This window comes from Petromyzon marinus, chromosome 77, assembly GCF_048934315.1.
Source record: "Petromyzon marinus isolate PM22_M1 ecotype Great Lakes invasive population chromosome 77, UKy_Petmar_22M1.pri1.0, whole genome shotgun sequence".
In the NCBI taxonomy this organism is placed as follows: domain Eukaryota; kingdom Metazoa; phylum Chordata; class Hyperoartia; order Petromyzontiformes; family Petromyzontidae; genus Petromyzon; species Petromyzon marinus.
This window is the reverse complement of record NC_133743.1, coordinates 3,057,172-3,071,829: the sequence shown is the minus strand read 5'-3', so window position 1 is coordinate 3,071,829 and position 14,658 is coordinate 3,057,172. Positions and strand designations below refer to the sequence as shown.

At 52.3% G+C, this 14,658-nt stretch overlaps 1 protein-coding gene across 1 annotated transcript in view; it reads left to right on the top strand.

Annotated features, from left to right (window-relative positions):
• Nucleotides 1-14,658, top strand: part of LOC116957577 (large neutral amino acids transporter small subunit 4-like) — a 53,352-nt gene that overhangs the window by 19,933 nt on the left and 18,761 nt on the right. The window contains exon 6 of the mRNA XM_076056686.1: nucleotides 11,327-11,338. Within this exon, the coding sequence (XP_075912801.1) occupies nucleotides 11,327-11,338 (12 nt within the window). The remainder of the gene's footprint in view (nucleotides 1-11,326; nucleotides 11,339-14,658) is intronic.

Genomic DNA, 14,658 nt, shown 5'->3' with positions numbered 1-14,658 from the left:
TCGAGTTCCTGGCCGAGGGCGACTCACAACAAGGTATCACGTTATCTCGTTATCACGTCATCACGTTATCACGTTATCACGTTGTCACGTTGGCCACCATGTCCATCACCCAGCTGAGACTCATCTTCTACATGGGGGCCATGAACTCCATGCTCGAGTTCCTGGCCGAGGGCGACTCGCAACAAGGTATCACGTGATCACGTTATCACGTTATCACGTTATCTCGTTGGCCACCATGTCCATCACCCAGCTGAGACTCATCTTCTACATGGGGGCCATGAACTCCATGCTCGAGTTCCTGGCCGAGGGCGACTCGCAACAAGGTATCACGTTATCACGTGATCACGTTATCTCGTTATCACGTTATCACGTTGTCCACCATGTCCATCACCCAGCTGAGACTCATCTTCTACATGGGGGCCATGAACTCCATGCTCGAGTTCCTGGCCGAGGGCGACTCACAACAAGGTATCACGTGATCACGTGATCCCGTTATCACGTTGTCACGTCATCACGTTATCACGTTATCACGTTGTCACGTCATCACGTTATCACGTTATGACGTTGTCACGTCATCACGTTATCACGTTATGACGTTATCACGTGATCACGTTGGCCACCATGTCCATCACCCAGCTGAGACTCATCTTCTACATGGGGGCCATGAACTCCATGCTCGAGTTCCTGGCCGAGGGCGACTCACAACAAGGTATCACGTTATCACGTTATCACGTCATCACGTTATCACGTTATCACGTTGGCCACCATGTCCATCACCCAGCTGAGACTCATCTTCTACATGGGGGCCATGAACTCCATGCTCGAGTTCCTGGCCGAGGGCGACTCACAACAAGGTATCACGTTATCACGTGATCATGTTATCTCGTCATCACGTTATCACGTTGGCCACCATGTCCATCACCCAGCTGAGACTCATCTTCTACATGGGGGCCATGAACTCCATGCTCGAGTTCCTGGCCGAGGGCGACTCACAACAAGGTATCACGTTATCACGTGATCCCGTTATCACGTTGTCACGTCATCACGTTATCACGTTATCACGTTGTCACGTTGTCCACCATGTCCATCACCCAGCTGAGACTCATCTTCTACATGGGGGCCATGAACTCCATGCTCGAGTTCCTGGCCGAGGGCGACTCACAACAAGGTATCACGTGATCACGTTATCACGTTATCACGTTGTCACGTTGGCCACCATGTCCATCACCCAGCTGAGACTCATCTTCTACATGGGGGCCATGAACTCCATGCTCGAGTTCCTGGCCGAGGGCGACTCACAACAAGGTATCACGTCATCACGTGATCACGTTATCACGTTATCACGTTGTCCACCATGTCCATCACCCAGCTGAGACTCATCTTCTACATGGGGGCCATGAACTCCATGCTCGAGTTCCTGGCCGAGGGCGACTCACAACAAGGTATCACGTGATCACGTGATCACGTCATCACGTTATCACGTTATCACGTTGGCCACCATGTCCATCACCCAGCTGAGACTCATCTTCTACATGGGGGCCATGAACTCCATGCTCGAGTTCCTGGCCGAGGGCGACTCACAACAAGGTATCACGTGATCACGTGATCACGTTATCTCGTTATCACGTTATCACGTTGTCACGTTATCACGTTATCACGTTATCACGTTATCACGTTGGCCACCATGTCCATCACCCAGCTGAGACTCATCTTCTACATGGGGGCCATGAACTCCATGCTCGAGTTCCTGGCCGAGGGCGACTCGCAACAAGGTATCACGTGATCACGTTATCACGTTATCACGTTGGCCACCATGTCCATCACCCAGCTGAGACTCATCTTCTACATGGGGGCCATGAACTCCATGCTCGAGTTCCTGGCCGAGGGCGACTCGCAACAAGGTATCACGTGATCACGTTATCACGTTATCACGTTATCACGTTGTCCACCATGTCCATCACCCAGCTGAGACTCATCTTCTACATGGGGGCCATGAACTCCATGCTCGAGTTCCTGGCCGAGGGCGACTCGCAACAAGGTATCACGTTATCACGTGATCACGTTATCACGTTATCACGTTATCACGTTGGCCACCATGTCCATCACCCAGCTGAGACTCATCTTCTACATGGGGGCCATGAACTCCATGCTCGAGTTCCTGGCCGAGGGCGACTCACAACAAGGTATCACGTGATCACGTTATCACGTTGTCACGTCATCACGTTATCACGTTATCACGTTGGCCACCATGTCCATCACCCAGCTGAGACTCATCTTCTACATGGGGGCCATGAACTCCATGCTCGAGTTCCTGGCCGAGGGCGACTCACAACAAGGTATCACGTGATAACGTGATCACGTGATCACGTTATCACGTGATCACGTTGGCCACCATGTCCATCACCCAGCTGAGACTCATCTTCTACATGGGGGCCATGAACTCCATGCTCGAGTTCCTGGCCGAGGGCGACTCACAACAAGGTATCACGTGATCACGTGATCACGTTATCACGTTATCACGTTATCACGTTATCCACCATGTCCATCACCCAGCTGAGACTCATCTTCTACATGGGGGCCATGAACTCCATGCTCGAGTTCCTGGCCGAGGGCGACTCACAACAAGGTATCACGTTATCACGTGATCACGTTATCTCGTTATCACGTTATCACGTTGGCCACCATGTCCATCACCCAGCTGAGACTCATCTTCTACATGGGGGCCATGAACTCCATGCTCGAGTTCCTGGCCGAGGGCGACTCACAACAAGGTATCACGTTATCACGTGATCACGTTATCTCGTTATCACGTTATCACGTTGGCCACCATGTCCATCACCCAGCTGAGACTCATCTTCTACATGGGGGCCATGAACTCCATGCTCGAGTTCCTGGCCGAGGGCGACTCACAACAAGGTATCACGTTATCACGTGATCACGTTATCACGTTATCACGTTATCACGTTATCACGTTGGCCACCATGTCCATCACCCAGCTGAGACTCATCTTCTACATGGGGGCCATGAACTCCATGCTCGAGTTCCTGGCCGAGGGCGACTCACAACAAGGTATCACGTTATCACGTGATCACGTTATCTCGTTATCACGTGATCACGTTGGCCACCATGTCCATCACCCAGCTGAGACTCATCTTCTACATGGGGGCCATGAACTCCATGCTCGAGTTCCTGGCCGAGGGCGACTCACAACAAGGTATCACGTGATCACGTGATCCCGTTATCTCGTTATCACGTTATCACGTTGTCACGTTGTCACGTTATCACGTTGTCACGTTATCACGTGATCACGTTGGCCACCATGTCCATCACCCAGCTGAGACTCATCTTCTACATGGGGGCCATGAACTCCATGCTCGAGTTCCTGGCCGAGGGCGACTCACAACAAGGTATCACGTTATCACGTTATCACGTTATCTCGTTATCACGTTATCACGTTATCACGTTGGCCACCATGTCCATCACCCAGCTGAGACTCATCTTCTACATGGGGGCCATGAACTCCATGCTCGAGTTCCTGGCCGAGGGCGACTCACAACAAGGTATCACGTCATCACGTTATCACGTTATCACGTTATCACGTTATCACGTTGGCCACCATGTCCATCACCCAGCTGAGACTCATCTTCTACATGGGGGCCATGAACTCCATGCTCGAGTTCCTGGCCGAGGGCGACTCACAACAAGGTATCACGTCATCACGTTATCACGTTATCACGTTATCACGTTATCACGTTGGCCACCATGTCCATCACCCAGCTGAGACTCATCTTCTACATGGGGGCCATGAACTCCATGCTCGAGTTCCTGGCCGAGGGCGACTCACAACAAGGTATCACGTGATCACGTGATCACGTTATCACGTTATCACGTTATCACGTTATCACGTTGTCCACCATGTCCATCACCCAGCTGAGACTCATCTTCTACATGGGGGCCATGAACTCCATGCTCGAGTTCCTGGCCGAGGGCGACTCACAACAAGGTATCACGTGATCACGTGATCACGTCATCACGTTATCACGTGATCACGTTGGCCACCATGTCCATCACCCAGCTGAGACTCATCTTCTACATGGGGGCCATGAACTCCATGCTCGAGTTCCTGGCCGAGGGCGACTCACAACAAGGTATCACGTGATCACGTGATCACGTCATCACGTTATCACGTGATCACGTTGGCCACCATGTCCATCACCCAGCTGAGACTCATCTTCTACATGGGGGCCATGAACTCCATGCTCGAGTTCCTGGCCGAGGGCGACTCACAACAAGGTATCACGTGATCACGTTATCACGTTATCACGTTATCACGTTATCACGTTGGCCACCATGTCCATCACCCAGCTGAGACTCATCTTCTACATGGGGGCCATGAACTCCATGCTCGAGTTCCTGGCCGAGGGCGACTCACAACAAGGTATCACGTCATCACGTTATCACGTTATCACGTTATCACGTTATCACGTTGGCCACCATGTCCATCACCCAGCTGAGACTCATCTTCTACATGGGGGCCATGAACTCCATGCTCGAGTTCCTGGCCGAGGGCGACTCACAACAAGGTATCACGTCATCACGTTATCACGTTATCACGTTATCACGTTATCACGTTGGCCACCATGTCCATCACCCAGCTGAGACTCATCTTCTACATGGGGGCCATGAACTCCATGCTCGAGTTCCTGGCCGAGGGCGACTCACAACAAGGTATCACGTGATCACGTGATCACGTGATCACGTTATCACGTTATCACGTTATCACGTTATCACGTTATCACGTTGTCCACCATGTCCATCACCCAGCTGAGACTCATCTTCTACATGGGGGCCATGAACTCCATGCTCGAGTTCCTGGCCGAGGGCGACTCACAACAAGGTATCACGTGATCACGTGATCACGTTATCACGTTATCACGTTATCACGTTGGCCACCATGTCCATCACCCAGCTGAGACTTATCTTCTACATGGGGGCCATGAACTCCATGCTCGAGTTCCTGGCCGAGGGCGACTCACAACAAGGTATCACGTTATCACGTTATCACGTTATCACGTTATCACGTCATCACGTTATCACGTTATCACGTTGGCCACCATGTCCATCACCCAGCTGAGACTCATCTTCTACATGGGGGCCATGAACTCCATGCTCGAGTTCCTGGCCGAGGGCGACTCGCAACAAGGTATCACGTGATCACGTGATCACGTTGTCACGTCATCACGTTATCACGTTGTCACGTTGGCCACCATGTCCATCACCCAGCTGAGACTCATCTTCTACATGGGGGCCATGAACTCCATGCTCGAGTTCCTGGCTGAGGGCGACTCACAACAAGGTATCACGTGATCACGTGATCACGTTATCACGTTATCACGTTATCACGTTGGCCACCATGTCCATCACCCAGCTGAGACTCATCTTCTACATGGGGGCCATGAACTCCATGCTCGAGTTCCTGGCCGAGGGCGACTCACAACAAGGTATCACGTGATCACGTGATCACGTTATCACGTTATCACGTGATCACGTTGGCCACCATGTCCATCACCCAGCTGAGACTCATCTTCTACATGGGGGCCATGAACTCCATGCTCGAGTTCCTGGCCGAGGGCGACTCACAACAAGGTATCACGTGATCACGTGATCACGTTATCACGTTATCACGTTATCACGTTGGCCACCATGTCCATCACCCAGCTGAGACTCATCTTCTACATGGGGGCCATGAACTCCATGCTCGAGTTCCTGGCCGAGGGCGACTCACAACAAGGTATCACGTTATCACGTTATCACGTCATCACGTTATCACGTTATCACGTTGGCCACCATGTCCATCACCCAGCTGAGACTCATCTTCTACATGGGGGCCATGAACTCCATGCTCGAGTTCCTGGCCGAGGGCGACTCGCAACAAGGTATCACGTTATCACGTTATCACGTTGTCACGTCATCACGTTATCACGTTATCACGTTGGCCACCATGTCCATCACCCAGCTGAGACTCATCTTCTACATGGGGGCCATGAACTCCATGCTCGAGTTCCTGGCCGAGGGCGACTCACAACAAGGTATCACGTGATCACGTGATCACGTTATCACGTTATCACGTTATCACGTTATCACGTTGGCCACCATGTCCATCACCCAGCTGAGACTCATCTTCTACATGGGGGCCATGAACTCCATGCTCGAGTTCCTGGCCGAGGGCGACTCGCAACAAGGTATCACGTTATCACGTGATCACGTTATCTCGTTATCTCGTTATCACGTTATCACGTTGGCCACCATGTCCATCACCCAGCTGAGACTCATCTTCTACATGGGGGCCATGAACTCCATGCTCGAGTTCCTGGCCGAGGGCGACTCACAACAAGGTATCACGTGATCACGTGATCACGTTATCACGTTATCACGTGATCACGTTGGCCACCATGTCCATCACCCAGCTGAGACTCATCTTCTACATGGGGGCCATGAACTCCATGCTCGAGTTCCTGGCCGAGGGCGACTCACAACAAGGTATCACGTGATCACGTGATCACGTTATCACGTTATCACGTTGGCCACCATGTCCATCACCCAGCTGAGACTCATCTTCTACATGGGGGCCATGAACTCCATGCTCGAGTTCCTGGCCGAGGGCGACTCACAACAAGGTATCACGTGATCACGTTATCACGTTATCACGTTGGCCACCATGTCCATCACCCAGCTGAGACTCATCTTCTACATGGGGGCCATGAACTCCATGCTCGAGTTCCTGGCCGAGGGCGACTCACAACAAGGTATCACGTCATCACGTGATCACGTTATCACGTTCTCACGTGATCACGTTGGCCACCATGTCCATCACCCAGCTGAGACTCATCTTCTACATGGGGGCCATGAACTCCATGCTCGAGTTCCTGGCCGAGGGCGACTCACAACAAGGTATCACGTGATCACGTGATCACGTTATCACGTTATCACGTTATCACGTTGGCCACCATGTCCATCACCCAGCTGAGACTCATCTTCTACATGGGGGCCATGAACTCCATGCTCGAGTTCCTGGCCGAGGGCGACTCACAACAAGGTATCACGTTATCACGTGATCACGTTATCTCGTTATCACGTTGTCACGTTATCACGTTATCACGTTGTCACGTCATCACGTTATCACGTTATCACGTTGTCCACCATGTCCATCACCCAGCTGAGACTCATCTTCTACATGGGGGCCATGAACTCCATGCTCGAGTTCCTGGCCGAGGGCGACTCACAACAAGGTATCACGTTATCACGTGATCACGTTATCTCGTTATCACGTTATCACGTTGGCCACCATGTCCATCACCCAGCTGAGACTCATCTTCTACATGGGGGCCATGAACTCCATGCTCGAGTTCCTGGCCGAGGGCGACTCACAACAAGGTATCACGTGATCACGTGATCACGTTATCACGTTATCACGTGATCACGTTGGCCACCATGTCCATCACCCAGCTGAGACTCATCTTCTACATGGGGGCCATGAACTCCATGCTCGAGTTCCTGGCCGAGGGCGACTCACAACAAGGTATCACGTGATCACGTGATCACGTTATCACGTTATCACGTGATCACGTTGGCCACCATGTCCATCACCCAGCTGAGACTCATCTTCTACATGGGGGCCATGAACTCCATGCTCGAGTTCCTGGCCGAGGGCGACTCGCAACAAGGTATCACGTGATCACGTTATCACGTTATCTCGTTATCACGTTATCACGTTATCACGTTATCTCGTTATCACGTTATCACGTTGGCCACCATGTCCATCACCCAGCTGAGACTCATCTTCTACATGGGGGCCATGAACTCCATGCTCGAGTTCCTGGCCGAGGGCGACTCACAACAAGGTATCACGTGATCACGTGATCACGTGATCACGTGATCACGTTATCACGTTATCACGTTATCACGTTGGCCACCATGTCCATCACCCAGCTGAGACTCATCTTCTACATGGGGGCCATGAACTCCATGCTCGAGTTCCTGGCCGAGGGCGACTCACAACAAGGTATCACGTGATCACGTGATCACGTGATCACGTTATCTCGTTATCACGTTATCACGTTGTCAAGGTGTCACGTTATCACGTTATCACGTTGGCCGCCATGTCCATCACCCAGCTGAGACTCATCTTCTACATGGGGGCCATGAACTCCATGCTCGAGTTCCTGGCCGAGGGCGACTCACAACAAGGTATCACGTGATCACGTGATCACGTTATCACGTTATCACGTGATCACGTTGGCCACCATGTCCATCACCCAGCTGAGACTCATCTTCTACATGGGGGCCATGAACTCCATGCTCGAGTTCCTGGCCGAGGGCGACTCACAACAAGGTATCACGTGATCACGTGATCACGTTATCACGTTATCACGTGATCACGTTGGCCACCATGTCCATCACCCAGCTGAGACTCATCTTCTACATGGGGGCCATGAACTCCATGCTCGAGTTCCTGGCCGAGGGCGACTCGCAACAAGGTATCACGTGATCACGTTATCACGTTATCTCGTTATCACGTTATCACGTTATCACGTTATCTCGTTATCACGTTATCACGTTGGCCACCATGTCCATCACCCAGCTGAGACTCATCTTCTACATGGGGGCCATGAACTCCATGCTCGAGTTCCTGGCCGAGGGCGACTCACAACAAGGTATCACGTGATCACGTGATCACGTTATCACGTTATCACGTGATCACGTTGGCCACCATGTCCATCACCCAGCTGAGACTCATCTTCTACATGGGGGCCATGAACTCCATGCTCGAGTTCCTGGCCGAGGGCGACTCGCAACAAGGTATCACGTGATCACGTTATCACGTTATCTCGTTATCACGTTATCACGTTATCACGTTATCTCGTTATCACGTTATCACGTTGGCCACCATGTCCATCACCCAGCTGAGACTCATCTTCTACATGGGGGCCATGAACTCCATGCTCGAGTTCCTGGCCGAGGGCGACTCACAACAAGGTATCACGTGATCACGTGATCACGTGATCACGTGATCACGTTATCACGTTATCACGTTATCACGTTGGCCACCATGTCCATCACCCAGCTGAGACTCATCTTCTACATGGGGGCCATGAACTCCATGCTCGAGTTCCTGGCCGAGGGCGACTCACAACAAGGTATCACGTGATCACGTGATCACGTGATCACGTTATCTCGTTATCACGTTATCACGTTGTCAAGGTGTCACGTTATCACGTTATCACGTTGGCCGCCATGTCCATCACCCAGCTGAGACTCATCTTCTACATGGGGGCCATGAACTCCATGCTCGAGTTCCTGGCCGAGGGCGACTCACAACAAGGTATCACGTGATCACGTTGTCACGTTATCTCGTTGTCACGTTATCACGTTATCACGTTATCACGTGATCTCGTTATCACGCTATCACGCTATCCCGTTATCACGTTATCACGTTATCACGTTATCCCGTTATCACGTTATCACGTTATCACGTGATCACGTTATCACGTTATCACGTTATCCACCATGTCCATCACCCAGCTGAGACTCATCTTCTACATGGGGGCCATGAACTCCATGCTCGAGTTCCTGGCCGAGGGCGACTCACAACAAGGTATCACGTGATCACGTGATCACGTTATCACGTTATCACGTTGTCACGTTATCACGTTATCACGTGATCTCGTTATCACGCTATCACGCTATCCCGTTATCACGTTATCACGTTATCCCGTTATCCCGTTATCACGTTATCACGTGATCACGTGATCACGTTATCACGTTATCACGTTATCCACCATGTCCATCACCCAGCTGAGACTCATCTTCTACATGGGGGCCATGAACTCCATGCTCGAGTTCCTGGCCGAGGGCGACTCACAACAAGGTATCACGTGATCACGTGATCACGTTATCACGTTATCACGTTGTCACGTTATCACGTTATCACGTGATCTCGTTATCACGCTATCACGCTATCCCGTTATCACGTTATCACGTTATCCCGTTATCCCGTTATCACGTTATCACGTTATCACGTGATCACGTTATCACGTTATCACGTTATCACGTTATCCACCATGTCCATCACCCAGCTGAGACTCATCTTCTACATGGGGGCCATGAACTCCATGCTCGAGTTCCTGGCCGAGGGCGACTCACAACAAGGTATCACGTTATCACGTTATCACGTGATCTCGTTATCACGTCATCACGTTATCACGTGATCACGTTATCAAGTTGTCAAGGTGTCACGTTATCACGTTATCACGTTATCTCGTTATCACGTTATCACGTTATCTCGTTATCCCGTTATCACGTTATCCGTTATCCGTCATCACGTTATCACGTTATCCGTCATCACGTTATCACGTTATCACGTTATCCATCATCACGTTATCACGTTATCACGTTATCCGTCATCACGTTATCACGTTATCCGTCATCACGTTATCACGTTATCACGTTATCCGTCATCACGTTATCACGTTATCACGTTATCCGTTACCCACCATCCCTTATCCCGTCATCCGCCATCTCCCACACTGCCCACCCAATTCCCCGTATCCGCTGACCCGCTAAAAAGGCATTCCCCATATCCGCCGACCCGCTAATCTGGCATTCCCCATATCCGCTGGCCCGCTTATCTGGCATTCCCCATATCCGCTGACTCGCTCAAGCGGCGAGGAAGTCGACATCCCTGGGTCACCAAGCGGCAGCAGGAATCGCCAGGGGGTCCCGGATGGAACCCACGACCTCCTGCATGAATCTCGTTGAGTTTCACCTGACGTGGATATGTCTAACGTTGTGTGTCTGTGTGTGTGTGTGTCTCTGTGTGTCTGTGTGTGTGTCTGTGTGTCTGTGTGTGTCTGTGTGTGTCTGTGTGTGTCTCTGTGTCTGTGTGTGTGTGTGTCTGTCTGTGTGTCTGTGTGTCTCTGTGTGTCTGTGTGTCTGTGTGTGTGTCTGTGTGTGTCTGTGTGTGTCTGTGTGTGTGTCTCTCTGTGTCTGTGTGTGTGTCTGTGTGTGTGTCTGTGTGTGTCTGTGTGTGTGTGTGTCTGTGTGTCTGTGTGTCTCTCTGTGTCTCTGTGTGTCTGTGTGTCTGTGTGTGTGTCTGTGTGTCTGTGTGTGTCTGTGTGTGTCTGTGTGTGTGTGTCTCTCTGTGTCTGTGTGTGTCTCTCTGTGACTGTGTGTGTCTCTGTGTCTGTGTGTGTCTCTGTGTCTGTGTGTGTGTCTCTGTGTCTGTGTGTCTCTCTGTGTCCGCACGGGTCACCGCTACCAACTCAAGTGATGGACACTGGTATGTACGCGCGCACAAAGATCCCCCATATAGCCTTAACAGACTGTAGGGGCAAGTGCTGTTAGCGAGCACCTATGAAAGCCGGTAACGGTACACGAGGGGGTGGGTGGCCAGCTACCACGCCCGACCGCCTTTGTCTCCCTAGCGGCGATGTTTACTATACACACCGCTACACCAGGTACTCATTTGAGGCCGAGTCGACCTAGGGGAGGCCCGGGACCGGTTCAGATAATCGTCACCGGCGGTGTTGGCCGTGAGCGGGAATCGAACCCGGGTCGCCGGGTTCATAGCGCAGCGTAGCGCTAACCACTACTACACTATCACTCCCCACAGACACACAGACACACACACATACACACAACAACAACAACCGCCATTCGCCACTAAGTGGCGGTGACGTCACCACGACGCTTGTGCCAGGCCACGTGCACCTTGAGGCCACGTGAAGTGTCGAACGCCCGCTGGCAGGAGGTCACGGGGCAGACCCAGCAGGTGGCACGGGTCGACTGACTGAGATGAGTGGCTGATGCACCACCTGTGCCCCCTACTGTGCCAACCTGCTGGACTACGTAGTGACGGAACAGTGGATGCGGGCCCATGTCCTTGACACCAGGACCTACCGTGGAGCTGATCTGCCCACTGACCATCGACTAGTCATCTGTAAGATGCGCCTGACATTCTTCCACTCCGGGGCAGGAGACTGCCCAACAACAGGGTGTGGCTCTTCTTCTGAATAAGGGGGCGTGGGAGCGTGGCGGTGAGGTGTGGGAAGCTGCAAGCCCCAGGCTACTTTGGGCTCGCCTTCCCATCAACTGGAGGCGAGGAATGGTGGTCGTGGTTACTTATGCCCCCACCGAAGACGAACATCCGTGGAGGGATGCAGGCAAAGCCGATGAGTCAGATGCCTTCTATGACCTCCCGTCACAGGTGCTGGCTAAAGTGGCCCCTCGGGATAGAGTCATCTTGTTGGGTGACTTCAATGCCCGAGTTGGTCATGATGCTGGCACTTGGTCTGGAGTGATTGGAGGGCATGGGCCAGATCAGGTCAATAACAACGGTAGGAGGCTGCTAGATTTTTGTGCAGCCCATGAGCTTGTAATTACCAACACGCTGTTCCGGCATCGGCGCATCCACACAACATCATGGATGCATGCCGGGTCCAAGCAAGAACATCTGCTGGACTACATAGTGATGGACCAGCGGATGCGAGCCCATGTCCTTGACACCAGGACCTACCGTGGAGCTGATCTGCCCACTGACCATCGACTTGTCATCTGTAAGATGCGCCTGCCATTCTTCCACTCCGGTGGTGGGTGTACACCCAGGACCCCATTCAACCCCTTAGTGGCATGGTGTCAGCTAGCTGATGAAAGTTGCGAGCGAGAATTTCATCATCGCCTGCGGCTGGGATTGGCATCGTCCCCCACTCCTCCTGATGTCGAGGGTAAAGGGGCGAGGTTTAGGACTGTGACTCAGGCAGCTGCAATGACTGCTTTGGGTACGCGGTCCAGACCTCCCCAGAGACCCTGACTGACAGAGGAGGTGTTCAGGATGGTTGAGAAAAAGCGACAGGCCCACTCTCATCAGCTACAGCATCCCACATCAGAGAATGAGGAGGCTTACCGCAGCCTTCGCTCGGAAGTTCGGAGAGCCGTGAGGCGCTGCAAGGATGGGTGGTGGTCGCGGGTTGCTGAGGAGATGGAGTCTGCCTCAGTGGCCCGCCATCACAAATCTCTATTGAACTCCATCAAAACAGTAACCTGCAGCGCCACACCTATTACCATAATTAGGGGAAAAAACGGTGATCCAATCTCCGACCCCCAGGAGCAGGTTTCCAGATTTGCTGAACATTTCTGTGAGGTCCTGGAGGAGGGAAAATCCCTCAGCCAGGAAAACATCGTGGCACAAAGTGAGGATGACCCTGCTGAGGCTGCGGTGCCTCAAATATTGGAAGAAGTCACCCCTGTGAGTGGCTGGCTGAGGTGCCATCTGTTGAGGAAGTACTGAAGGCGATCCGGAGTCTGAGACCAGGAAAGGCAGCGGGCAGAGATGATCTCCCAAGTGAAATGCTGAGGGAGGGTGGCGTTTGTGCACAGACTGCCCTACATGACATCATAACAGTCTGGACCACTGGACGGGTTCCACAGGATTGGAAGGATGCCCTGGTGGTCCCCCTCTTTAAGAAGGGGGACCGCACGGACTGTAACAACTGCAGGGGCATCTCACTCCTCAGTGTGCCGGGAAAGGTCCTGGCAAGGATTATTCAACATCGCCTTGCCAGGCACGCTGAGGAGAGGCTTACGGAGCCCCAATGCGGTTTCAGGAAAGGGCGGTCCTGCACGGATGCCATATTTTCTGTCCGTCTGCTACAGCAGAGGTGTAGGGAATTCCAGCAAGACCTACATCTCTGCTTTATTGACCTGGTCAAGGCCTATGACACCATCAGTAGGCCTGGGCTCTGGGTTGTTCTTCGTGCTTTTGGAGTACCTGACCCTCTGCTCACGATCATTAAGGACCTTCATGATGGTGAGCGGGCCCGGGTAAAACTACGTGGCCGGGATTCAGAGCCATTCCCTGTACACCTTGGGGTGCGACAGGGATGTCCTCTGGCTCCCACATTATTTAACATCTATTTTGACCACGTAGTTCATGAAGCCTTCAATAGCTGTACCGGGGGAATCTCCATATGGTACATATATAATGGGAGGCTGATCGATGCCCGGGTGTGGTCAAGGGATGGCTCCCTATTGGTCAACCACGTTATTATGTCGATGATTTAGTAATAGCCGCTCATTCAGAAGAGGAGTTGGAGACGCTGCTGCTGAGACTGGAGCGTGCTACTAAGAGATGGGGCCTTACCATCAGCCCCACCAAAACTAAGCACCTACCTGGGTATTTTGTACCATCGGACACTCCACCCCCACAACTCCCAATCGGTGATGGGGCAGTTGTGGAGAGAGTGGAGAGTTTCCCATACCCGGGCAGTGTGCTTATGACCGGCTCCAGTTTAACAGCAGAAGTCTCACTCCGAATCAGTCGAGCGGCAATATTTTCATCGGTTGCGTAACGCTGTGTGGAAGCTACCTGGTCTTTCGCTCCGCACTAAGCTTCAGGTCTTCTCAGCCACGGTCATTCCCTCCCTTCTCTACGCTTGCGAAACGTGGACCCCCCTAATGGAACATCTTTGCCGGTTAGAAACATTTAGGCTGGCCTGCCTACGATCCATCCTGGGTTTAACCAGACTGGATTGTGTGAGGAGCTCACAAATCCTTGAAAGATCTGGGCAAGGTCCCATCGGTGAACTCCTCCGGCGGGCAAGG